This window comes from Physeter macrocephalus, chromosome 2 (genome assembly GCF_002837175.3).
Source record: "Physeter macrocephalus isolate SW-GA chromosome 2, ASM283717v5, whole genome shotgun sequence".
NCBI lineage: Eukaryota > Metazoa > Chordata > Mammalia > Artiodactyla > Physeteridae > Physeter > Physeter macrocephalus.
Window position 1 is genome coordinate 65480034 of NC_041215.1, and position 27663 is coordinate 65507696.

At 34.6% G+C, this 27663-nt stretch overlaps 1 protein-coding gene across 1 annotated transcript in view; it reads right to left on the minus strand.

Annotated features, from left to right (window-relative positions):
• Window positions 1-3538: 3538 nt before the first annotated feature.
• The window catches only part of BAZ2B (bromodomain adjacent to zinc finger domain 2B), a 306538-nt gene continuing 282413 nt past the window's right edge, over window positions 3539-27663 (minus strand). Inside the window, exons 32-37 of the mRNA XM_055088045.1 lie at window positions 25331-25536; window positions 24703-24838; window positions 19783-19929; window positions 12362-12624; window positions 11957-12100; window positions 3539-8153 (exon numbers count right to left, since the gene is read on the minus strand). Coding sequence (XP_054944020.1) covers window positions 8000-8153; window positions 11957-12100; window positions 12362-12624; window positions 19783-19929; window positions 24703-24838; window positions 25331-25536 — 1050 coding nt within the window. The 3' untranslated portion in view covers window positions 3539-7999. The remainder of the gene's footprint in view (window positions 8154-11956; window positions 12101-12361; window positions 12625-19782; window positions 19930-24702; window positions 24839-25330; window positions 25537-27663) is intronic.

Consider the following 27663-nt stretch of genomic DNA (forward strand, 5'->3'; position numbering starts at 1 on the left):
AATAAAACTCTTCAAGCATTGCGACATGGAAATAAAAACAACAATAACAGTTGTACATAATAGTGAAAAGATTGGGAACCACTATAGAGGTAATACTTGAATCCATATGAAGATGAGTAAGGAATGTAACTTTTATTCCAAGTTTACATAAGGCATCAATCTGTTATATTCAAAGCTGGGTTACCCCACATTATAAAATGAGGTTCTTTCCACTTGTCTTTCATGTAATATGACTCTTAACTTACCTTAAGGATTTAGACGTATTTTATGCCATCACAGCACCAGTCCCATAATGAAAAACATCAACACCAAAGGATGAACTCCAATGAAAATCCTCTACCTGTGGAGGATACTGCATCACATGCTGTAAAGTGCTGAGTTAATCAAAATAATGGGTCAGATAATAAAATTAAGACTGTAGCACATCCAGATACTAAATCTTTAGCGAGGGTAATTGTAAGGCCAGCTTCATTTCTTACTCTTATTTCAGGAATTAGTCTTGTGTTGTAGTCTAATGTCTAAAAGCATTTGTTTTATATACTTTGTTCAGTTGCCTGATTGCTTACAGCAGGAGGCTAAAGATAATTCCAGTTCCTTCCTCATGTACAGAAGTGAACTTAGTGTTCAATAGTTTTTAGATTTTGATTCCAAAGCAATGTAACTATTTCTAAATAAACTAGAACACATTCGTCTCTTAAAAATTACCATCTTGTTATTATTCCATACAACTACCAATGCTCAAATTAGTTTTGGAATATTTTGGTGAGAAAATGCATTCAAATAACGTTCATAGTAATCAAGCAAATCAGTCTTATGTTCTGAGGAATTTTATTTGAAGGCCAAAGACCTTCCCAACTGAAGCTTACTAAGTTTGCTGCCGATGCGTAAATTACTCGACCTTTTTGGTATTGGTTTTGTCATCTGTAAAATGGGCTATATCTTGGCCTATATGAATGGGGCCCTCTGGAATTGTGCAGCATGTAGCCTGAATTGCTGCAAAGCAGTAGCCCAGGCGATATTAAGATGCTTTCATCTGAAACAAAATATTCAAATCAAAATTGCTTACGCAATAAATTATCTCACCTAGCAAAATGTTCAGAGGTAGTGTGGCTCTAAGATTAATTTGATGGCTCAGGTCATCAAGAACCCAAGTCCTTTCCATCTCCCTCACTTCCCCCATCTTCAGCATTACTGTTATCATCTCTCAGGTTTGTCTCTGCATAGCTGAATGATGGTTGCAGTAGCTCCAAGCATCATGGCCTCCCATAACCATCTCCGAAGACCAAAAGGGACAGAAATTCTCCTCTGAACAATTCCCCAGAAGACTTCTCTCATATGTCACTGCCCAGGATTATATCACATGCTCATTCTTTAAGCAATCACTTTCAACAGGAATGGAATTACCATGATTGGCTTACTAATTAAAAGATTTATCCTCCTGGGGCTAAAAAAGTGCCCACTTTCCCATGAAGTTTATGGCCAACCAACATCTACAGAGTGGATGGAAGGAAGAAGACAAGACAGCCAGCTACTGAATAGGAAATTAAAGTGTCTTCCACTATACAATAAAAAGCTATTTAACTTAAGTGAAATAATAGATGTGAAAGTAATCCACAACTCAATTATTATGTAAATGTTATGCCTCAACCTTTAATCTTTAAATGATATCATTCAGTATATTCACCAGTTATATTTACCAGCTAAATTTACCATAGTTGGTTTGTGACTTTTTAAATGTTAAAAAAAGCACATTGTTTTTGCAGAGATATTATGCTCTATAGATAAGGAAGATGACAGAGATGTTAGTCTTCCCAAATTCTACCAACCAGAGAAAAAAGCACTGTTAATGTTTTATACATCCCTGCAGAAAAAAAGCACTAACATTTTAGTATATGCATCCCTGCAAAGTTTGCCCCATGCTAAGTGCATTAAATATATTTTAACAGAATTACTATACATACTATACTATAACCAGCCTTTTCACTTAATTTACCAATATTAATATAGATTTTCATGATGATTTTTAATGGCTGAATAGAATCAGCCTTTGTTTTTAAACAGTCACTTCTATATTCAAAAGAATTGAGATTTGCTATAATGAGGATATTCAGAAAAGCAACGTTGAAGAAGAGTTGTAAACATAATTGAAGAATTGGAGGAATCACAGATGAGAACATACCTTTCAAGGCCTTCCACTGTCTCCATACAAACCTGCCATGTAAATGTCTTGTTAGCCTTTGGTGATGTAATGACCTTGCTGAGCTTTCCTTTCATCTCAGCGCAAGGTTTATTCCCAACTGGCTATAAGCCTTGGGTCTCTTTCATTCACTACTGAATCCCTCTTCAAGATTCAACCACATTCTTTGGTATCCATTACCATGATTATTAGGGCTATTTTTACATTTTTATTTATTTTATTTATTTAATAAACTTATTTATTTTTGGCTGCATTGGGTCTTCGTTGCTGCACGGGGGCTTTCTCTAGTTGCGGCGAGCGGGGGCTGCTCTTCACTGGGGCGCGTGGGCCTCTCACTGTGGTGGCTTCTCTTGTTGCGGAGCACGGGCTCTGGGCACGCTAGCTTCAGTAGTTGTGGCACACGGGCTCAGTAGTTGTGGCTCGGAGGCTCTAGAGAGCAGGCTTAGTAGTTGTGGCGCACGGGCCCAGTTGCTCCGCGGCATGTGGGATCCTCCCAGAGAAGGGCTTGAACCCGTGTCCCCTGCATGGGCAGGCGGATTCTCAACCACTGCGCCAGCATGGAAGTCCCAGGGCTATTTTTTATTAAAGGACATGGTAAGGAGTTTGTTCAGGGAGAGTAAGGGCACTCTTAGAAGTCCAGCTTGATACTTAAATTTTTTTTTTAATTTCAAGAATGAACTACATACAACTTACAGTATACCTCACAATGCTTTTATTTAGTCATCCAAGTGAGAACAACCCAAATGATCTTCATGTGTATGGTCAGGGTAGAGACAGAACAAATAGATCTCAGATATTAATTTTGCTAAGGTGCAAAATTCTCTTCCAGTGAAGGTTCAGAGGATCCAAATTATCTTTTCCTTTAACCCTGCCTTTAGCCAACTTGTTACCCATCACACTTCCAAGCACTGCTTTTGCTACAGTAACTCATAAGTCTATATAAGCTCCAACAATACCTAAGAACTCTCGATATTTTCTACTCACCCCCATTTACCTGAGCTTTTGCCTGCTCATCTCCTGAATATTCCATCTCCTGAATATTGTTGGCTGAATATAAAACTTGGGGCAGTTTTATAGTCCCTAAAAAGCAGATAGGGTTAGATATGATGTCTACATAAAACAAAAACCACAAAAAGGCAATCAAAGTTGAAGCTGCTAAAAAGATTGGAGAAATTGCTCGATATCCCTCAAAACATGGTATTCAAATTCAAAATCTGTAATAAATTGTTAGTGAAAATTAATCCAAACGAATATTGAATACTGGTTGAGAAGTAGGGGGAAGAATCCTCTTCCACTGCTAGTAGGAGTGTAAACTGGTGTAGTCACCTGGAGGGTAGTATGGCAATAGCATGGAAAGTTACTGTGCACATACCTAACAACTTGGAGATTCTCCCCTACATATAGATCCTAGAGAAACTCTTACCACAGTCTGTTAGTTATCTATTGCTATGTAACAAATTACTCAAAAGTGAGTGGCTTAAAACAACGATACACATTTATTATTCCACAGTTTCTATGGGTCAAGAATTCAGGAGTGTCTCAGGGTCTCTTGTAAAGTTGCAGTCCAGATGTTGGCCGGGGCTCCTGTCATCTGTTTAACTTCAGCTGAAGGATCCACTTCTAAGATGCTGCTGTCACATGGCTTGCACGTTGGTGCTAGCTGTTGGCTGTCCCATGGGTCTGCTACAGTGTCCTCAACAACACCGTAGTTGGCTTTACCAGGAACAAGTGATCCAAGAGAACAAGGTGGAAATAGCAATGTATTTATGACCTAGTCTGGGAATTCACACATCACTGCCATGTTATGTTGGTCACACAGGCGAAACCCGATACAATGTGGGAAGGGATTACACAGGGGTAAGAATCATTTGGGACCATCTAGGAAACAGGCTTGCACACGCAGGTCCATAGAAGAAATGTATGACAACATTCACCGCAGTATTATTTGCAGTGACAAGGAGTTGCAGGCAACTTAGGTTTTCATTCTGAGAGAAGTTTGAAAGTAAAATGTGGTATACGCCTGTGATGGAATACCTTGTAGCAATCAAAAGTAATGAACCAGATTTATGTATTCCTTTTTCAACTCAAAAGAAACAAAATTAGAAAAATAGAATGATATGTATAGCATAATGCAACTGATACAAGTTTGAAAAACACTGTATATATATTTTTTCCCCACACTATATATTTTTAAAGATGTATGTGTTGCTAAATACATATATAAAAGGTTGACTGGAAAGACATATGTGGTTGTATGTGGGAGGAAAGGGAATTGAAGAGGAGCTGAAGGAAGAAGTAAGAAAATGAAAGAAAAGAGGGGCTTTGCAAGAACAATGTGAAGAGTGTGTCATGAATTGAGGAGAGGAATTATCTTAATTCTGTGTAGTTGAGGTTTTAAAAAAAAATTTTTTTTTTTTAGGCAGAGTTGTAATGTGGTCCAAGCAGGCCTCCTAAGAGATCTAACTGAGGCAAAATTCCTAGTAGATAAGGTTCTACTAGTTTCTCTGTGTTGTATTTTTTATGAGTCATATTCTTGTGGAAGGAAAATTTGAATTGTCTTAAAATACCCCTCTTATCTCCTTGTTGGAATGAAATTCTTTTAACAGAACACAAACTTCTTTTGTTTCTCAAATGCAAATAATCTTGAGAGACGTAGCCCACAAATACAATTTATAAAAAGGAGTAAATCATTGATATCAGATTTCCTTGTTAAGGATGTGTTTCATAGGAGGCTAAATGAACAGGATTTTAAATTTCTTGAAAGGGTATGGGGGTAGAGGGGATAGAAAAGAGAAGGAGCACAGAGGGGGTGCATTAAGGTACCAAAGACAGATCAGCTCCCTCATTGATTTTGATTAAAACTAGTGCTTTTAACAAATTTCATTTTGGGGTTGAAATAAGAAAAAGAGATTACCTTGCATTTATGGTAATTTAGTTCTTTTGAGTTCAAGGTATACCCACAGATAAATTTTCATTTGTTTAATTTTAACCACGGTTAACAACTAAATAAATATATTAATTTACTCTCTAGATGTTGTTTCAAACTGATGACTATTTTGGGGGTTCGGTAGTATGATTGGTTTATCCTTAGGATAAATCAAAATCTATACTTGAGGTCAGGCCAATTTTTTACAATTCACAGAACAACCAGGACTAAAATGGAGAAGGTTCAGGTTAAAGCCTAATTTATCTTAGAAAAAGTATGTTGTGCATACTTGTAATTGTATGATAGCAGAGGGTTAGGAAAATGTTTTTATATTTGAGGAGAATAATAATACTGGTTTTACTGAAGATAGGCCCAACCTACGGCACTGTGAATGCAAGAGTCATTCACATAACAAATGATCCACATGTGTATGGTAACAATTGTTCTGGAGACTAATTGTGGCCTTTTGGGGATCATGGCCAGTACTTCTTGAACAGCTACTCCTGCTGAGTAGCAACAATGAAGAAAGCAGTCCAAAGTAGCCAATAGTCACCTTTCTTTTTTTCAGGGATATTTAATTTATTTTTAAAAGAAAATTAATCACTCTCGGAAAACTGTTCTTCGTGTGTGTTTAAGTATTTTATTTCTCATTCGCCCCTCGAACATCAGACATGTTAATATCAAGCTCTTATATGCCATCTAATATAAAGTAATGTAACCACATATGCCCCCTAAGGCAAAACACCCCCATGAAGAAAACTCTCCATGGAGCATCTGGCAGCCAGTTCTATAAACACAAAAACCACACACTTGATTCACAGCACCACCTTGTTCTCTGTTCCACATGGTATTGAGCACCAGCTCCTTAAGGCATCACTGCAATATTTGGTTAACAGAAACTGACATATGTACATAATAACAGCTGATTTTCATATAAGCCTTCACAAACACTCTAGGAATTTTGGAAAATACTCTGAGGTTATGAAGCATTCTGAAGTTTAATATTTCTTCAAAACTTTTCTATTCTCCCTTCACTACTTATTAAAAGCCCTTTACTAAGGACATTAGCTAAGGATCACTTCTGCACTAGACTGTAAGCTCCATGAAGGTAGGGCCTGTGCCTGTCTTGTTCATCAAGGATTCCTCAGACCCCAGCAAGGCATCAAATCATAGTTCATGAACGCTTGAACTTGTATCTCATGACTTATTAGACAAATTTATATAATAAATTTTTCTTAATGACAACTGGGTTGTATGTCTACAATAGAGACATTTCACCTATTAGAACAAGACCTTAAAAATATTCTAAAATTTTCATATTAGAAATGTGAAATAAACAATAAAAAGTGGTCCAGAGAGGTTCAGAGACTCATGAAAGTCACATCACTTGACTTAAGACTACCTTCCTCCACCCACAGCCCAACGTTCTTTGAACCACACTCTGTTGCTCCTCCTTTATGATTCTGTAAAAAACAAATTTAAATTAACTAGTTTTTTTGAAAAAAAAAAAAAATTTCCAGGTTCATTAAGAAAAACTAAAAAACTAGTTTGTAAAAGTCTTTTATTGTATCCGTGCCACACATAGTAGTGAAAAATAACACTCCTAAAAAAAAGAATGCTACCTTTTCCACAACATTTTATTTTAAATAAAACTTCAAGTACTCTTACATAGGTACAAAAAAATTCTGATCTACTTGCCTCCAACAGGCCACCACAACACACAGTAGATAAAACACAGTGGTTACAAATGTCTTTTAAATTTATTTCTGAGGCAAGGCAAATGGGAGGGAAATGTTTCTATGAAAAAATACTGTGTGCGTAGGAAATTGTCACAATTTTATTCCACATGGATACAAATGATTATACTTTAATTTCGGCCCTGGTGGCTTAAAATTATATAACAAAATAGAAAAAATGGAAAACTAATATCCCCTACACCCTGTTTCAAAGGCAGGCACTACCAAGATCAAGGAGACGCCACAGTGTTGGTAGAGGATAATTACTGTACAAGCTGTATAGCTATAATTACCTTCAGACTAAAATAAAATGCTACAATCCTTCTAAGGCATAAACAATAATGTCTGCAAACAATATATACACATAATACATATTTAAAACAAGACTTAATATAAACAATAATGAACAGTATATACATGTCAATTTTTCTTCACTGTCTTGAAATACAATTTAACTACACAAGTGATGCAGCAACATATATATATATATATATACATATATATATATATATATAAATGTACTTGTAACTCTACAGTAAAGTTTATTTTTGGTGCTTTTATAGCACATCAGTGTAAACAGTTTAACTTGGCTTTGTTTTATATTTTAAAACATTCCTTGTTGTATTTTCAAGATTTAAAGCAATTTTTCTAGTTCTTCCTTTTCACAGAAAACGAAGATTCTGGATGTGGTTTAATCATAAATAATTCATAAAATTAAATACATTCACTAAAAAATAAACTACAAAGTAAAAAAATGAAAAATAGATATTTATTGAGAGGGAAAGGAGAACCATTTCCCACGTTAGAGCTCTGGTGTTGAATATTCAGTGCGATTTGATATATTTTAATTGCTATTGCACTATAACACCCTTTCCTTTGAAAATTCTTTGGGTGTGCTTCCCTGTTCTACCTAAATTAGCTGATAAATCACACAAACCAATAACCAAGGGCCTTGGTTGTTGTAGGAGTGAAGCCTTTAAAAACGGTATCATTCTTCTGATACTTTTTTTTTGTGTGATACTTATTTTAAAGGACAGAAAAGTCATTATGTATGTGCCTTGCACATGTATGTAAATACAGTTCACATTGCTGGTTCGTTTGTCCTTGTTTAAAAGGAAAAAAAGAGAGATTATTATAACTTCAGCTCACTTTGAAAGTATCTGTCCACTTTTTTTCAAAATACTTCCTCATACTGTGGCCAGCTCTGCCTATATCAGAATCATCTTCATTAAATGTTTCACAGTTGTCAAAAACAAGCCTGACATCTAGAGCAAAAGTTTCAAGGTTTGGATACCTGGAAGAAAACACATGATTACAGGTTGCTTTTGTAGGCTGGTTTTGTTTTGCAAACAAATGAAGAGGTAATAAAAGATAAAATAAAACATAAAACTGAAAGGAAAAAGAAAAAGATTAGGGTAACTGCATTTAAACTGATATAAAACATATTATACCCTCTTATAAATAGGAGGTTTAAAAGACTGCACGTGTTCTGGACATATAGAATTTAAAGACAGGTTAAATGGAAAACATATTTCTCTTGAAGATCAAGATATATTTCAACAAACTAGCATTTTTCTTACATCCAATTTCCTGTTCGACCTGTATCACAATTCTGTTACAGGACTCATCCTACTTGATTAGTTTTTTAACTCTGACCAACTGTATCACTTGCAGTACCCTATTTTTCACACTCAAAAATATTTAGCTACAGTAGAAATAATATAAATGCTTCCCATGCACTATGTACATGACACTTGCCCTGTAGCTTTTACATACATCCCAGGATAGGTCGCTCTGTGTTAAACCTTGCCCCTTTCCCATTTCTCTTCTTCTCTCTTCAGATATGCTCTTTTGCTCAAACACTGTCATGTGATGATCCAAAACAAGCAAAAAAAGCATGTGCTATCTCTTTACTGGAGAAAACATTATCAGGAAATGAGAAGCACTGTGAACTCAGTGCTTTTTTGGTGGGATAATCCCAGTCCTCTTTCCCTGTAAGAACGCAGAGAAGAGAACTGAAAGGTGCATGACTAGACTTATTAGTAAGGAAGGAGTGGTGCATTTCAAGCCAAATCAATACATTTTGAAAAAAATCAATACATTTTGAAAAAGGGCTTTTGGAAATTCAAATTTAAATTAATTCTAACTTATGACAAATTGAATACTAAAATAATTTACCCATTAGAAATACCTATGAAGCACACACTGAAGCTCTGAGATCTGGTAAAAGTGGAATTATTTCTTTGATGAAATACCTTGTACAGTCTTTTCACTCCTTTCTTCTAATATGTGCAATAATAAAAGAAGAAAATTTCTTTATCTGGAATGAGCTCACAGAATTGTCAGCCCTATGTAACCTCACCCATTTTCCTTTTCTTCTGGGAATTATGATTTTTTAAATTAAGGTGAAATTCACATAACATCATATTAACCATTTAAGGCAGATAATTAAGGCATTTAGCACACTCACAACATTGCATTACCTAGTTCCAAAACACTGTCATTACCCCAAAAGGAAACTCTATCCATTAAGCACTTACTCTCTATTCCTTCCTATCCCCAGCCCGTGGCAACCATCAACTTGTCTTTTGGTCTCTATACATTCACCTATTCTGGACATTTCACATAAATGCAATCATATAACATGTGTGGGAATAATTTTTATAAAATATTTTAAAGTTGCTTTGAGAAATATTTATCTCTTTAGACTGTTCCTTACTACAAGAAAAGGTTAATGATTAGCACTAGGGAGACAAATCCGGGAGAGAATTTTAGGCAAGATTCTAGATGAAATAAGTACAACAGGAGGAGGGGGCAGCTGATGGAACCCAGAAAGATTCATTAAAGGAGGCACTTCCTCCCCTCTGTTCTCTAAGTTTCTAGTTTAAAATTTGAAATACTGTTTGTGAGTTTGGGTCCCAGCTCATTAATTTGGGTTTAATGAAATAATTCGAAGTTAGAGGAGTCTGAATTTTCTGAATTCTGTCTCCCACACCTGGCATCGCAAACAGGATTATAAAGAACTGCTTCTCTCTGCTTGCTTCTGCTGTGACCTCCTCCATTTACCGGCGCTCATTCTCAAAAGGGAGCTTAGTTAGATTTTGCAGATCTGCTGGTACTTCTGTGTTAATGTGTAAGCCTGTTTATTTTGAGGTTTAGGTTCATCATCTACCCAGGAACTGGAGAATTAGGGAAGTTAAAAATGTTCATTGCAGCTCTATTTACAATAGCCAGGACACGGAAGCAACCTAAGTGTCCATCAACAGATGAATGGATAAAGAAGATGTGGCACATATATACAATGGACTATTACTCAGCCATGAAAAGAAACGAAATTGAGTTATTTCTAGTGAGGCGGATAGACCTAGAGTCTGTCATACAGAGTGAAGTAAGTCAGAAAGAGAAAAACAAATACCGTATGCTAACACATATATATGGAATCTAAGAAGAAAAAAAAAAAGGTCACGAAGAACCTAGGGGTAAGACAGGAATAAAGACACAGACCTACTAGAGCATGGACTTGAGGATATGGGGAGGGGGAAGGGTAAGCTGTGACAAAGTGAGAGAGTGGCATGGACATATATACACTACCAAACGTAAAATAGATAGCTAGTGGGAAGCAGCCGCATAGCACAGGGAGATCAGCTCGGTGCTTTGTGACCACCTAGAGGGGTGGGATAGGGAGGGTGGGAGGGAGGGAGATGCAAGAGGGAAGAGATATGGGAACATATGTATATGTATAACTGATTCACTTTGTTATAAAGCAGAAACTAACACACCATTGTAAAGCAATTATACTCCAATAAAGATGTTTAAAAAAAAAAAGAAAAAGCAAAAGAACCAGTTCATACATAGACAGAAGTTTTTGCTATTTGGATCATATAAGAACCAATAGTTTTAATGTTTTTGGAATTTAGGCAGGTCCCTTTCGAAATTAAAAAATAATAAAATGGAACAGACATAATTCTTTAAAAGACTGACAGTTCAGCCTCCAGAGAAATAAACTAGTCATTTGGTCAGTCTTGTAAATCATCTGAAACATGTAAGACAGACACTGATCTTTATGAGTTAAGTTCTACTCAACTCTTCTAAACTGAGTTTAAATTACAGATTACAGTGATTTTCACCAAAAGAATATCTAGGAAGAACATAATAATGTTAACAATAATAATGCAATTAAACATATTTTATAGTTTTTTTAAATGTAAAGTTCCTTCTTTCTCCTTATTTATGACTTTGCTTGAAGTGATGCGCATGGGCTACACTAAGGTAAACTGGTATGCAGGAATAAAGGGTGCAGGGAGAACGGAGAAGGGAGATGCACAGCTCCTGGCCATTAACACATGGAATGCTTTTGTGTGGGCTTGTTTTGTAAGAGAACAGCCTTATTCTTGTGGCTCCAAAATGTCTAGAACCAGTGTCCAATGTCCAGAACCAACTAAATGCCACCATCTAACAGCTGCTACTCTCTGGCAAGCAGTCTGAGGCAATCTAACAAAGATCATTAACTGTGGCCAGAAGTCATTTTGCTCTTTGGATAGGATCACAAAGAGAATATGGTAGAGAGGAGCAAATAATAATTTTCTTCCACATTTAATAAACACATTTTTAGTATTCTCCAACAACTCACAATAAAGCTTTTAATAGTTAAAATTTCCAGTGATTTTCTATCTTTACATTGTAATAATCTGAAAATATTACAGAGTCAATTTTTATTAAATCCACATGAGACAGTGTCAATATTCCACAGATGTACAGTACAAGCTCTAGCTTACATGTAATTTACTTTGGGAGGCTTTCTTGATACCCTTCCTTACCTTCCAGGCTGAGTTTGGTGCCCTTCCAATGTCAAAATGCTTTATCACACTGCTCTTTAATTATTTAAATAATTTTAATTGATTTGTCTTACATACTATACTACCCTGACCAAACGCACGCGCGCGCGCGCGCACACACACACACACACACACACACACACCCACCCCTCTCCAAAGGCAGAGCCTATGTCTTCGCTGTTAATGTATTTTTGGCTCACTAGAAAAGTAACCAGCATATACCAAGCATTTAATAAATATTGAACTGAAATGATTTACTTACTGTCCACTACTTAATTTCTCTCTAATTGTGGAAAAATCCATAGGCTTCTTAATAACTTTCTTATAACCAGGAACAAGTTTCAAGTTTACAGGAAGTAGAAAAGGCCATGCATCCTCATGAGTTTCCATTTCAGTAAGGATCATACTAAAGAAAACAATGTCTGAAATCAGTATCTATGCTTTAGAAATATCTATTTTTATTAAAAATTTACCTTTCATAATCTTTCAAGTAAAAAATGCAAATTAATTTATTTAAAAAGATAAAAGAATATATTTACTTATACTATAGACTTTCATTTCCTACTTACACAAATTGTCAAAAAGTTGCCTTTAGTATGGTAGAAGATTTCTAAGCAAATAAAATAGGAAGTTGTAAATATACAGTACATGAAAACTGAAATAATACCTGCAAAGAGCTAGGTCCTTGGAGTCATCTCTTTTAGGTTTCTTAACAGAAGTAAAACTTTCTTGTTTTGACAAATTAATAGAAGTGTTTTCCTCCATTTTTCTTTTTTTCAGGTCTTTGATTCCTCTTTTTAATGAACTACTTGTAGATGCAGAGTCTTCATCTTCAGTATCCCCCGTTAAAGTTACTTTCTTGCCTTTTTTTGACTCAGTCTTTTTTCCTTTGACATGAAGTTTTTTGATTTTTAGAGTTTGACCACTTGCCTTTAATTTTAAAAAAAAAGGAAATGAGGTATAAGAAAAATAACTGTCTACAGGCCTTTTATTATTTTAAATTAGGAAAGCCTGACAGGGCCAACAAAAAGAATGTTATCTCTGATCTCGAAAGTTGATCATTTTATTATTTTCAAGAGAGATCTATGAATTTTTTCTTCCATAATATGAGGCAAAAATCTAATAAAGCATGAAAAATTTATTTTAGGAATTCTTAAAATCTGAAGATGTTGATCTCGTGGTAATCCATCTTCAGAACTATAGAACTTATCAGCAGTATTTCTTTAATCTAGGTCAGTGGACCCCAACCTTTTTGGCACCAGGGACCGGTTTCACGTAAGAAAATTTTTCCATGGACAGGGGGATGGTTCAGGTGGTAATGCGACCAATGGGGAGGATTGGGGAGCAGCAGATGAAGCTTCGCTTGCTTGCCTGCCACTCACCTCCTGCAGTGCGGCCTGGTTCCTAACAGGCCACCGAGGTAACGGTCTGAGGCCTGGGGGTTGGGGACCCCTGGTCTAGGTCACTAACTGAATGAGTTTAAAGATACAAAAGTACTATCTTTTGGAGCACAGTATAATTAAGAACAAAGGTTGAATATAAACCAAAATATAGATCTTATTAATAAGAAAGTTGAAGAGATAATTAAAAAGCTAGGCCAAAACAAGGAAAATAGCTCATGAAGTGTCAAATAGAGAAAAAGTCCCTTGTAAATGATCAGATCTACTGGAAATTGATATTTCTTTCTAGATAAAGAAAAAAAGCATTTTCTATAAGAATAGAGTTCCACAAACTTGTGGTTACCAGGTGCGAACAAAGCAGAGGTGAAGGAAGAGGGAAAAAAATGTCTGTTTTTGAGGAAAACAATAAAGAAATAGTATAAAAGAGATTATATTTGGAATCAAAGAATATGATTTCCAGCTATGGCTCTGTCAGTAACTAGCTATGGAACTTTGTACAAAAATATCTGTGAGTCCCTGTTTTCTCATCTGTAAAATTAGCAAGATAAGCCACACAATTGGTACGGTCATTCTAGCTCTAAAATTACATGAAAAAAAAAAAAAAACTTCAAAAAAACTCAACATGGCCTTACACAATCTAACTACAATGTACAGGCAGCACACTGATGTAACAATAGCTGCCCACCACACCCCTCAACCTAGAAATAGCGAAATAAATCTGTATTTTCAGATTTTACAATATTACAATAAATAGATCATAGAAGAATATCAGTGCAACGACCCTGTAATGTATGGTTTTTGTTTTAATTTTCCAGAACAGTGTTTATCCTCTTTTAGCAAATTATTTCCTCTCTTACCCAGACTATTAAGAAATCTTAGACTTAAGACTTAGGGTCAGATATCAATCAGCTGTAATTTAAAGTTGGATGTATCCTTGAAGTGAATTTGGCTGAAAAATGTTTCTCTGGAGTATTTCATATCAATTTCTTTGAGGATTTCAGGACCTCTTCTAGCATTATTTTTTTAAATTGCTTTTAATCAAGCAATTAAAATTATTTGTTTCTCTATTGGTAGATTAAAAGTATAGTTAAAGAGATATTTTAATTGACTAAAATAATAAAACAAACCATAAATCTAACATCTTTCCCATATCATATGAAAGAATCACTACCCCTTGAAACTAACTGTAATAATTAAAATGTTTTACTAAGTCTCTTCTCCATTTAGTTTATTAATTTTTATTCACTAAAATCTGATTATTTTGAGTTTTTATATTACACTGAGATTTTAGCACTCTGAAATCATAAAAAAAGAGAAAGAGAATGCTTAATTCATGAGGAAAAGGTCTATTTAACGAAGATTAAATTAAGTTAGATTGAGTAATTGTGTTACTTAAAAAGAACAAAATTTCATGAATAATGGGTCAAAATTTCTAGTTCCTATTTGAACTAAAAATACTATTGGGTTGGCCAAAAAGTTCATTCGGGTTTTTCCATAAGATGTTACGGGATCCCAATACTTGGGATCATATTCTAACAAATTAATACTCATAGTAAGAAAACATGAAATTTAAATCCACAGAAATAAAAACTTTCGTGATGTTTTAAAAAGACAATGAAGCCTCTCTCTTTCTTTTATAAATGATGTTTATATCAGCTCACCTCATTAGATCATGCACATACACTTTTAAAAGCAAGCTTTTACACAGTTGCTCTGTTACTGATGACTTTGTTCTTGGACAGAGAAGTCCCCCTTCCCCACCCTTTCTATCTTATTAGAGCCCAAATCCAAAGAGGAACTTCAGGATATCTTAAGCCGAACCTATCAGATTACACATAAAAGGGCTCATTTCTGTTATGCTTGTATATCTGTATATCAGAAGTTGTGAACTGGTGGCTCAGAGGCTGTAAACAGCCCACAGAATGTGTTGTTGTTTGGCTCATCATGCTTGTAAAAATCCTGAATTTGTTGCCAACATTTAACATTTGGGAGGGCATGCATAAAAATCTATAATCTTGAAATATTGGTAGATCCTGGAACACTGGGCCCATATGTCTACATGACAGCTGGAGTTGAGCGATGTCTGTCACATATAAATGGGGCCATAGCTTGACTTTCCTGTTTGCTAAAGTCCCAACTCTTTTGTGTTATTTGGCTTTTGTAGGCACTAGAATTTAAAATTTCTTGTGTGTGTGTGTGTGTGTATGAGTGTGTATAATTATGTATATATACACATGCGAATTTTTTGATTCTGTGATCCTGAGAGAAAGTATATATATCTATCTTTAATATATATACATAGTGTATGTATATATATTGGCATGAAAACACACATATACACAGAATAAAAACAGTCACAATGACGTATGCAGAAATAGCTATTTGAGAGCAAGATGTATAATATAAATATTTGTAAATAACTGAATTACTGGAAAGATATTTTTTAAACCTTAACTTAAAAATCTTTACCAAAATCCAATGTTTATAACATTTTTTATTGCTGTAAGAAACATAACACCTAATCCACCACATTTAAAAAACAAGAAAGTAGAGGCTTAGAAAGCTGCATTTACATAGAAGGGTTTAGATGAGATCATACACCTCACATCTTCTAGTCCACTCCTGAAATGATAGATAGCCAGAATTCTGATTTAAGCAAATTTACAGAAAACAAAACCTCCTATAGCCTACCAGATGATAACCCCAAGAATTAAAACACTGACTTGTTAGTAATTCATAAAGTATTAGAGACACTTTCTATAACTTGACAATTATGAAGTTAAAAGATAAGTTATGTACCACCAGGGAAGATTATTATTAAACTACATTTAACTATATATAACAAAAATGATCAAGTAATGAGAAATAAAAAAGCAATTATTAGTGAATATGGTACCATGTAAGACCTCTGCTATTTTGTAAAATATAGCCTAAAATATAATAAGGTATTAATATAAATATATCCCTCCCCAAAAATATATCACAGAATTTTAAAGTCATAAAAACCTTCAAACACACGACAATATTTGATCCTTACAAATCCCCACAAAGCAGATATGATTCCATTTTACAGATATAACTTTGAAACTAAGAAAGAACTCCATATTTATAGATCTGGGAGGTGAGAAAAACCAGCAAAGGAGGCTGAAAAGGAGCAAAAGCAAGAAGAAAATCAGGTGAGTATGGTATCCTAGAAGACAAGTGAAAACAGGATTTCAAGGAGGAGGGGAAGTTCCATTCTATCAAATGTAAGTGATGGGTTAGATGAGATCTAAGCACTGATCACTGGACCGAGCAATGTGGAAGTCATTTGTTGGCATAGTAAAAGAAATTCTGGAGAAGCTGTGGAGATGAAAATATGACTGGAGTGAGTTTAAGAGTGAATCAGAGGAGAGAAATCAGAAAGAACCAGAACAGAAAACTTTCCAGTAAAGGGAAGGGGAGAAATGGGGGAAGTGGATCAAGGAAGAAGTGAGGCCAAAAGAGGGTTTTTGTTTAGTTTTTGTAAGATGGGAGAAATAGTAGCATGTTAGTAGGCTGATGAGAAAGAACCCAGTGTAGAAGGAAAAATTGATGATGCAGGAGAAGACAGAACTGCTGGAGCCATTCTCCTAAGGAGGTGAGAAGGGATGGGATCTGAAGCACAAGTGGGATTATTGGCTTAGTTAGGGGCACACAAGCAGTTCATGGCAACAGGAGGGGAGGTAGAGTATGAGAGCCCAGATATAGGAAGGATGGTAGGTGTGGTGGTGGATGCTTGTGATATTTTCTTCTGATGGCTTCCATTATCATAGTGAAATGGGAGTAAGGTCATCAGCTGAGAATGAGGATGGAGGAGACAGTAAATTATCAGGCACAACTAAAGGCCCTCTTAGCCTTAAATTTAAAGGGCTGGATGTTTTCTCCAGCCACATTCAAGATACCTTTGTATCTGAATATATAGGTGCTGGAGAAGTCAGAGAGTTGGATTAACCAGAATGACAGTTTTACCAAGTGAGAGAGAGGCACAGGAGCTAAGAGTGGATGCAGTGATTATAGGAGGAAAGAGGGGACATGAATGGGGAGAGGGACAGTGAAAAGGTCTTAAGATAAATGAATTGAAGGTCCTGATGGGATCAAAGAATTATTGGAGTTGGAGCGCTAGAGGGAGTGAACAGGAAAGAAAGGAGGCAGTGGAGAGATGGATGCTTGAAACTGAGTTTATGAAGTGGTGGTAGGTACTGGTAGTAACTACGTCAAGAGATTAAACATGGAAGGGAGTGTCTGAGACAGGGAAAACCTAACGAAGAGTCTGGCCCTCAATACATTCTAACCCTTTCACACTTCTTACTCCTTACTTTATAACTCTAAAACCCATTTCTTTCTACTTTATCACAGTGCTACTCTTTAATCAATTAGCATTAGAATTCACAGGTTTCCAATTTATATGTGACTGGAAAGTGACTTAAAATACATATGCTTATTACCATATGACCTAGCAATTCTACTCTTAGGTATATAACAGAAAAATTGAAAACATATATTCATACAAAAACTTGAGTATGACTGTTCATAGCAGCATTATTCATAAAAGCCAAAATGTAGAAACAACCCAAATGTCCATTAGCTGAACAGATAAACAAAAAGTAGTGTGTCCATATAATGAAATATCATTTGACTTTAAAGATGAAGTGCTAGAACACAGATGAACCTTGAAAATATTGTGCTAAGTGAAAGAAAAAGGCCACATATTGTGTGATTTGATGTATATGTAATGACAAGAACAGGCAAACCCACAGAGATAGAAAATAGATTAATGGTTGCCAAAGGCTGAGAAGAGAAGGGGAATGGGGAGTGAATGATAATGTGTACAAGCATACTTTTTGGGGATCATGAAGATGTTCTGGAATTTGATAGTGGTGATGGTTGTACAACTTTGTGAATATATTAAAAACCACTGAATTGCACATTTTAAAACGAATTTTACAGTATACGAATTATATCTCAAAAAAAATCCCCATAAAACTCTTCATTTTGATCTGGCAATTAAAAAGTTTTAAGTAATAGTACTACTTAAAAAATATTAAAATTTATATGGAGCCACAAAAGACCCAGAATTGCCAAAGTAATCCTTAGGAAAAAGAACAAAGCTGGAGGCATAACCCTTCCAGACTTCAGACACTACTACAAAGCTACAGTAATCAAAACAGTATGGTATTGGGGCAGAAACAGACATATAGATCAATGAAACAGAATAGAGAACCCAGAAACAAACCCTCACACCTACAGTCAATTAATCTACAACAAAAGTGGTAAGAATATACAATGGAGAAAAAACAGTCTCTTCAGCAAGTGCTGTTGGAAAAGCTGGACTGCTAAATCAATGAAATCAGAACACTCCCTCACACCATCACACCATATATAAAAATAAACTCAAAATAGTTTAAAGACCTAAACATAAGACATAAAAGTCCTAGAAGAGAACACAGGTAAAACATTCTTGGACATAAATCATAGCAATATTTTCTTAGATCACTTTTCCAAGGCAAAAGAAATAAAAGCAAAAATAAATGGGACCTAATCAAACTTAAAAGCTTTTCCACAGCAAAGGAAACCAACAAAACAAAAAGACAACCTACCAGACTGGGAGAAAATATTTGCAAATGATGCAACTGACAAGGGGTTAATAATCAAAATACACAAACAGCTCATACAACTCAATATCAAAAACACAAATAACCCAATTGAAAAATGGGCGGAAGATCTAAATAGATATTTCTCTAAATAGGACATACAGCTGGCCAACAGGCACGTGAAAAGATGCTCAGCGTTAAGCGTTACTAAGTATTAGAGAAATGTACATCAAAACCACAATGAGGTATCATCTCACACCAGTCAGAATGGCTATGATCAAAAAGTCTACAAATAATAAGTGCTGGAGAGGGTGTGGAGAAAAGGGAACCCTAGTACACTGTTGGTGGGAATGTAAATTGGTGCAGCCAGTATGGTAAGCAGTATGAAGGTTCCTTAAAAATTAAAAATAGAGCTGCCATATGATCCAGGAATCCCACTCCCGGGCATATACCTAGAAAAGATGAAAACTCTTAATTTGAAAAGATACATGCACCCTAATGTTCATAACAGCTCTACTTACAATAGCCAAGACATGGAAACAACCCAAGTACCCATCAACAGACAATTGGTTTAAGATGTGGTACACATATACAATGGACTATTACTCAGCCATAAAAAAGAATGAAATATTGTCATTTGCTACAACATGGATGGACCTAGAGATTATCATACTAAGCGAAGTAAGTTAGACAGAGAAAGACAAATATCATATCACTTATATGTGGAATCTAAAAAATAATACAAATGAATCTATATACAAAACAGAAACAGACTCACAGACCTAGAAAACAAACTTATGGTTACCAAAGGGGAAAGGTGGTGGTGGGGATGGTGGGGAGGATAAATTAGGAGTATGGGATTCACAGATACAAACTACTACACATAAAATAGATAAGCAACAAGGATTTACTGTAGAGCACAGGGAACTCTACTCAAAATCTTTTAATAACCTATAATGGAAAAGAATCTGAAAAAATATATATAACTGAATCACTCTGCTGTATACCTGAAACTAACACAATATTGTAAATCAACTATACTTCAATAAAAAAATTTAGTTTTAGATCAGTCTTACCTTAGCAATGCAAGCTGGACAAAACCAGTCCCCATCTGGTATAGTTGTAATCTTGGGTCTATGGCAGTATGTATGACAGCCTTTGTCACAGCCATCACAAAGGAGGAGCAGTTCTTCATTATCTCCCTTTCGACAGATCTGGCAGTACTATAATACATGGAAAATCATTTAAAATTAACACTCTGCTACAAATAATAATTTTTGGGATATTAAACATACCATTAATTCCTAATTTATATTAGTAATGAACATTCCGCTTGCTAACAAATGTACAGTAGCCATACACATCTATGTATCTCTCGTTACACAGATATGGACCACATGATGGGGTGAGCAGTTCAGTTGGGGCAAATGCACATTTCAGGTACACTGCAAAAAACAAAGCTAGAGGTTGAATGCCTGCACACACTTCAGAAGCATGTACACATTAACATACGAAATAATTAACATGACATTAGAGCACATAAAGCAATGAATAGCTTTAATACATGGTGTTTTAATTTTTTAATATATTTCATCGTTTGCTTATCTTAGCATCCTCATGATATCCTGAGAAAGAAATAAGTAAGAGTTAGAGTAATTTTTAAGATCAAAATCAGGAACTTGTACTAGTAACAGAATTATAAATAATAATAATAAGATGTCACTGTATTTTGACTATGTCCAAATCAGGAAACTTTGGAAATCAACCCAAATCAAACATGTGTCACAAATGTAGAAAATGGATCCTACAAAATGATTTCTAAGGGAAAAAGAAATTGATACAATAAATTAAATAAAAGAATTTAGAAGTCATAATTTATTTTCTAGGACTAAAAATAAAATTGTTTCTTCTCTGTTGAAAAACTTCTAATACCATTAAGAACTTTAAAATCTATAAAGAGATTCTTTTTTTCCCCATGCACACATATTCTGTATAACAAGTTTCACAAAGGGAAAGAAGGAAGATCAGACAGGTAAAAACTTTAAAGATGGCTTTAAAAAATGGTAAGCACTAACATTATATTTTGACATTTAGTTTTTATTTCAGTCACAGTAGACAATGTCCTGTAATCAATATTCAAAAGAAGAAAACATTACTAATATAATATTGTACATCAACTATATTTCAATTAAAATAATTAAAACATTTAAATTATAAGTCATTTGTACTAATTTTAAGTTATGTATTTATATAATCTTAAAAACAAAATAGCTTAATTGTTCAAACTTAATTTGTTTAATTTCAATAAAACATTAAATCTTAATCTGGGAATGTCTAAAATAGTCTTTCATGACTCAATACGTACACCAATGTTAGCTTAAGAATCTTATCAAAACAGCAGATACATGTTATTCACCTTAACAAATATCTATCAAATATATGTAATATACATGTAATACTAAAACTGGCATGTGTACTAAGAGAAAAGGCAGTAGAGTTTAATATCCCAACAGTAAGAATTTATTTTATGACCTTTCCTGATAACCACATCACTAAATACCTTAATATGGTACTTATATTTTATTTATAAAATATATATTTATATTTATTATAAATTTATTTCTCAAAATTTGAGTTATTTCTTTAAAACTTCTATTATAAAAATACTCATTGAGAAGTAACATTTCAAAGGTTATATTTCAATCCCTATAACAATAAAATTTAAAAATCAGATTCATGAACATTAAGTAAATTCTCATTGTTTTCTACAATAGCTAAAAATACTATGAAGGCTGTCTTACATCTCACATTTATGATTTAAAAATAAAATTATTTTCTGATACTTATTAAGAAAGGGTGGCAGGTATCAAGTTCATAACATTTTTGAAAATCCACAGTAATAGCTCACAATATGTTAGAGCAAATGTAGTAATATTTGGTTTTAACTCCTTTGCTACCACAGTAAAAAAAAACAGTGGATGTTGCCGATTGCTTAACAACAGAAAACATATTGTGGGCTGAGAAGTATCTGGAGGCAAATCATGGCAGCTGCTTCTTTCCTAGTAAGCATGGTTTCTGGTAAAGAGGATATTTCTAAAGATATTGAGCACTTTAACATTTTTTTTTAGGACTTCTTATGAGGATTATTATAGATTTTGTTACATTTCTAATTAAAGGTTACAAAGTGCTCATTAATCTTTTAATAAGAAACTCTGCCTTCTTTTCAAAGTAGTTTTATAGCAAATAATGTATTATTAAACATTAAAAAAAGAAATAAAAATTATGAGGTGTAGTTAAATAATGATGAATGTATATTAATTTATTAATAACAATGGAAAAGAAGTTTGCAAAACCTGAAATAAAGCTTTAGGTTGCAGAAAATAAGTATACTAATATAAAGGTAGATTTTGGTACAAGTTTTGGGTTTCTGTGTATAGGTTATAACAAAACTGCCTATATTGTAATGATTGTTTTGGTGTAGATGAGAAAAGTAACTGTACAAATTTCATTCTGATATAGGAATTGAATCTTTTTTGATCATTATAGCCTACATTTCACCAAATATATTTGTCTAAGGTGACATTAAAACTGGTTTTAATAATAATTTTTAGAAGAAAAATTATTTTTACCTGGTAAAAATGCTACCAGATGACCTGAACAATGCCTTAAAACTTATAATCTATATAGGGAAAAACCTAAATTTGAGCATATTGTGAAAACTGCAGATTCATTATTCCATGGACATTTTAGAAAGAAGTGAAAAAAAACATAGAAGAAAGCAAATTTATTTGTATAGAATGAATAAAGTCTTGAGTAGTCTAAATATAGAGGTAAAAAGGAAGGAGAGAATGCTAAATTATTTCAGAATCACTTCTTTTCTTTGGGGAAGATTATTTAAAATAGGAATTTTACTCTTAGTCATTCATGAAAACAAATCTCAAATGTTTGAATTTTAAAGCTAACCTGTAATTCAAAAGCAGCTGTTAAAGTAATTCATAAAAGTCTACATATAATAGATATTTCTGTATACGATACAAAAGAGGCAAAAGGGACACGTACATGATTTAAAAATAAATCTCTCTCTGGAAAATATTAGAAATATAGCTTTTATTTTGAACATATAGCATTTGTTGCCTAGTACAAAGTAGAGGCCACTACATGATAACTAACTGGGCTTAAACAAAGAAGGCGAAAAAACATTTTTAACTGTTAGAGGAAAGACTAAAAGATCTACTCAATGCCAACTGTACCCAAATATTGGGTTGGCCAAAAGGTTCGTTCGCTTTTTTTCCGCAAGATGGCTCTAGTAACACTTAGTTGTCTATAAGTTCATTCAAAACAATTTTGTTAGATTGTATGTGACACCTATCATATCAGCGTGCATTTAAAAAAAGACTTATCAAAATTGGTCAATCTTTGTGTAGCCATTTTAATACTGAAGATGGAAGAAAAAAGGCAACATTTTCGGCATATTATGCTTTATTATTTCAAGAAAGGTAAAAACGCAACCGAAATGCAAAAAATGATTTGTGCAGTGTATGAAGGTGCTGTGACTGACTGAACACATCAAAAGTGGTCTGCGAAGTTTCATGCTGGAAATTTCTCACTGGATGATGCTCCACGGTTGGGTAGACCAGTTGAAGTTGACAGCGATCAAATCAAGACATTAATTGAGAACAATCAACGTTATACTATGCGCGAGATAGCCAACATACTCAAAATATCCAAATCAAGCGCTGAAAATCATTTACACCAGCTTGGTTATGTGAATCGCTTTGATGTTTGGGTTCCACATAAATTAGGCAAAAAAACCCTTCTTGACCGTATTTCCTCATGTGATTCTCTGCTTAAACATAAGGAAAATGTTCCATTTTTAAAACAAATTGTGACGGGTGATGCAAAGTGGATACTGTACAATAATGTGCAATGGAAGAGATCGTGGGCCAAGCGAAATGAAACACCACCAACCACACCAAAGGCCGGTATATGGTGGGACTGGAAGAGAGTCCTCTATTATGAGCTCCTTCCAGAAAACCAAACGATTAATTCCAACAAGTACTGCTCCCAAGTAGACCAACTGAAAGCAGCACTCAACAAAAAGTGTCCAGAATTAGTCAACAGAAAACGCATAATCTTCCATCAGGATAATGCAAGACCTCATGTTTCTTTGATGACCAGGCAAAAACTGTTACAGCTTAGCTGGGAAGCTCTGATTCATCCAGCTTATTCACCAGACATTACACCTTTGGATTTCCACTTATTTAGGCTTTACAAAATTCTCTTAATGGAAAAAATTTTAATTCCCTGGGAGACTGTAAAAGGCACCTGGATCAGTTTTTTGCTCAAAAAGATATAAAGTTTTGCGAAGATGGAATTATGAAGTTGCCTGAAAAATGGTAGAAGGTAGTGGAACAAAAGGGTGAATACGCTGTTCAAGTTCTTGGTGAAAATGAAAAATGTATCTTTTATTTTTACTTAAAAACCAAAGGCAATTTTTTGGCCAACCCAAAACATGATATCGGTGCATAAAGGAAGAGCTCTCTGCTTATTCTCTATTTACTTAGCTAAGTATTTCTGGCATTAAGAAAAGAAAATTCATACAAATATAAAGATATTTTAGAAATGAAGTGAATGTACTTAGCAGGTAATGTTAGCAACTGGAGTGTTTACAAGATTGAAAGGGCCTTCAAAACATTCAGATTAACAACTATTATGTAGACAGAATGGAGAAGACAACTTCAGTCAGAGTTATAAACAATATTCAAAGGAGAGAAAAACAAGATTTTAAAAAACCAAAGATAACATTTGGTAGATTCCTTCAAAAAGCTCAAAAAAAGGAGGAAAGTATCAAACTATACAGTATTTAAGAATTAAGGAAATTCTCAAGTACAGCATACATTATTTTGACAATAAGTAATGCATAATTAAGAAATATCTGAAGATTGGAAAAAACAGGACAAAGTAAATTATAGTATTTCTTAAATAAAAACACTTACAACTTTCATAATTGATTTTTCCCATGCTACTGATTTCTGTAACTGCTGAATGCACAGAGCTACCTGTGCAGCACTGCGAGCTTCTGATAATGCCCTTCTCCATACCCTGAGCCCTGGAGCAATATCCTCTTCAATTCTGCATTGAAATATAGAAAAATTAAGTAGGTCACGTCCACATTTATGGTTACTGAATGTGAAACAATCATCACACTGAAAGCCAAGCAATGACAAAAACATGTAACAGCCAATAAGTATAAGGTTTAAGCAACTAAATTTGATGTAGTGCACAGACTGTGGCTACGTGCCTCAAAGCTTAGTCACAACCAGGTAAATGTAAGATCACTTTGCAGGATTATCAACGCACATAACAACAAAAAAAATGTTTTTACAAAGCACCATGCAAATAGCATGATCCATATGGATCACAGACATACAAGAAGATACATAGATAACAGGCAATAGAAAATAGGCTCCAATTAGCAAAGAAGCACAATAATTTTTCAAGTTAATCTCAATAACCTACCCGTCACCATCACCACTAATGGATGGTGCAGGAGCAGGGACAGTAACTGTGCCCACATTATCCAGTTTGATCTGAATGGTGGTACTTAAGGGGCTCTTCAGATACCTTCTTTCAATGTTCCGCTCCAAATCAGCCAGCCTGGTTACAGCTATATCTAGGGGGTTGTCACTCTTCCGTTCCAGTGCATGTGCACTGCTTTCTTCTTCGCCAGTAAATTCTCCATCATGCTCCTTGCACAATTTAGAAAATGACTTATGTTCAAAATATACCAAGTCCTCCCTTTCTGATGCAGGCTCTGGACACATCCAACCCTATATATCAAAAGAATAATGTTATTATGGTTTCCTCTTAAAATGCCTGCTGGGTGAATTACCTTTACTTAAAATACAGCAGCAGACAGCAGCAGATCTTAAGGATCTTTACTAAAAGTTTTTATCTTGTGTTTCCTAATGCTAGGTAGAAACAAGAATAAAAAATTAAAAGAAACAGTTGTGAGAAGTTTGAAGAAGAAAATTTAATAATTTTTGATATTATGAAAGGTATAATGAAAATCAGCAAAGTATTCTGAGAGACTTTAGACTACATGTTTATTCATTTCAACAGAAATCTCTCAGTGGTCTCTGAATTTAGCTCTTCTTTCCATTTCCATTCCTTCTACCACTCCTCCATACAGGGGTCTGTACAATACTTACCATTTTTCCTTCAGTCATAGGAGTTTGCGTGAGCTGTTATATTTGTCTGTAGAGCCTTTTCCTGTTGCTCTTAACCTGGTTAACTCCACTCATCCTGCAGCTCTCATTTTAAAAGTCCTCAGGGAATCCTTCTCTGACCTCCTTTAGCAGGTAAGTCTCCATATTACAAGCCCACAAAGGACCATACGATACGCCATAGCCTTGTGGTACTCACAATTTTTTACTATTGTGATTATTTGATTCACATCTTTTTACCTCTAAATTCCATGATGGCAGGGACCACGTCTGCTTTTACTCATTTTCTCTCCAGCACAGTGAAAATGAATAGTAGGCACTCAATACACACATGTTGATTGAATAAGTGAATGATCTTATAACTCAGCTTGCTTTTATTGATCTTCTACCTCAAAATCCTTCAAAGTTTCCCTACTGTTTAACAAAGTCCATATTTTTATCATGACATTCAAGTACCTCAATCTGCCTCTTCCTCTCATGTTCCCGTTCACACATCCTACACTGCAAATTCCACAACTTGCAACTCCACAAACATGCCCTAAACTTCTGGATCCTGGTGCTTTGCTCAGGCTGTTCCCTCTTCCTAGTATGGCATTCCTTGTCAAAAGCTGAGTCACCTTCTCAAGTTTCATCTCAACTTCTACGTGAAATGTTCCCTGATCTCTCCCATGTCTGCATCAGAAGTTATGTATTCTTTTTCTAAATTCATTTGTGACTCTGTACTCCTCTATGATCAGTTAACAGAGTCTGTGCAGATGTATATATGACTTATCTCCCTATTAGATGACAAGCTTTCTGACAGCAGAAACCACATTTTATCCAATTTTGTGGTGCCTACTGTCTGATGTGGAATAGGGGCTTAGTAAATGCATATTAAATGAAAAACAGTATGAACATTATCCTTTTTATTAAACCTCTTTAGAGATAATTATTTTATCTTGTATATTAGGATCAATTCCTCTTCTTTAGTTCAGTAGAACATTTATATTTGTGAAGTAAGGATGGAATTATGAATAGTACATGTAAGTGCATTAGGTACAAGTCATGTCAAATGAACCTCATTCCCATATTTTGAAAAGGGTACTACATTGCTAAATCAAGAGAACCCTGTAAACATAGCATATCTTGATGTCTGCAAGGCAAATGACAAGACAAAAAATGAAGACTAGATTAAAGAAATCTAGAGTGTTGAAAACTGCTTCCAAAAAATGGTGATTGACAGAACATGAGTCACCTCAGAAAAGGTCCCCAGTGCCTATGTCCAAAAGGCTCTGTACTTGGTTTGTCTTGTTCATACACTTATGAGTAACTTGGTTGATTGTTATTAAATCTGCAGATGATTTAAAACTAGGAAGAAAATTTCATATTCTGTATAATAGGACTAAGATAAAAATAGTTCCATATGCTGAAAAATGTACCCACATGAAATTAATACAAATAAAACAATGATAAATGTAAATTTTAGGTTTGAAGTTTAAGCAACTAATCACAGAAATATTGAATACCATATGTGATAGAACTCTCTTAAAAGCTCTTTGAAAGAGGGCCAGTTTGTTTTTTCATAGCGTATACTCAGTGAAGCAAGAATATGATGTGGATGCTAAAAAGCTAGTACAAAATTCGAACAGCATTAATGGAAGTATAGTGCTGGATTAAGGAGAGTGTAAGTCCCATGAACACATTCAGACAGTGCTATGTACAGTTATGGATACAACATTTTAAGAAGGATAT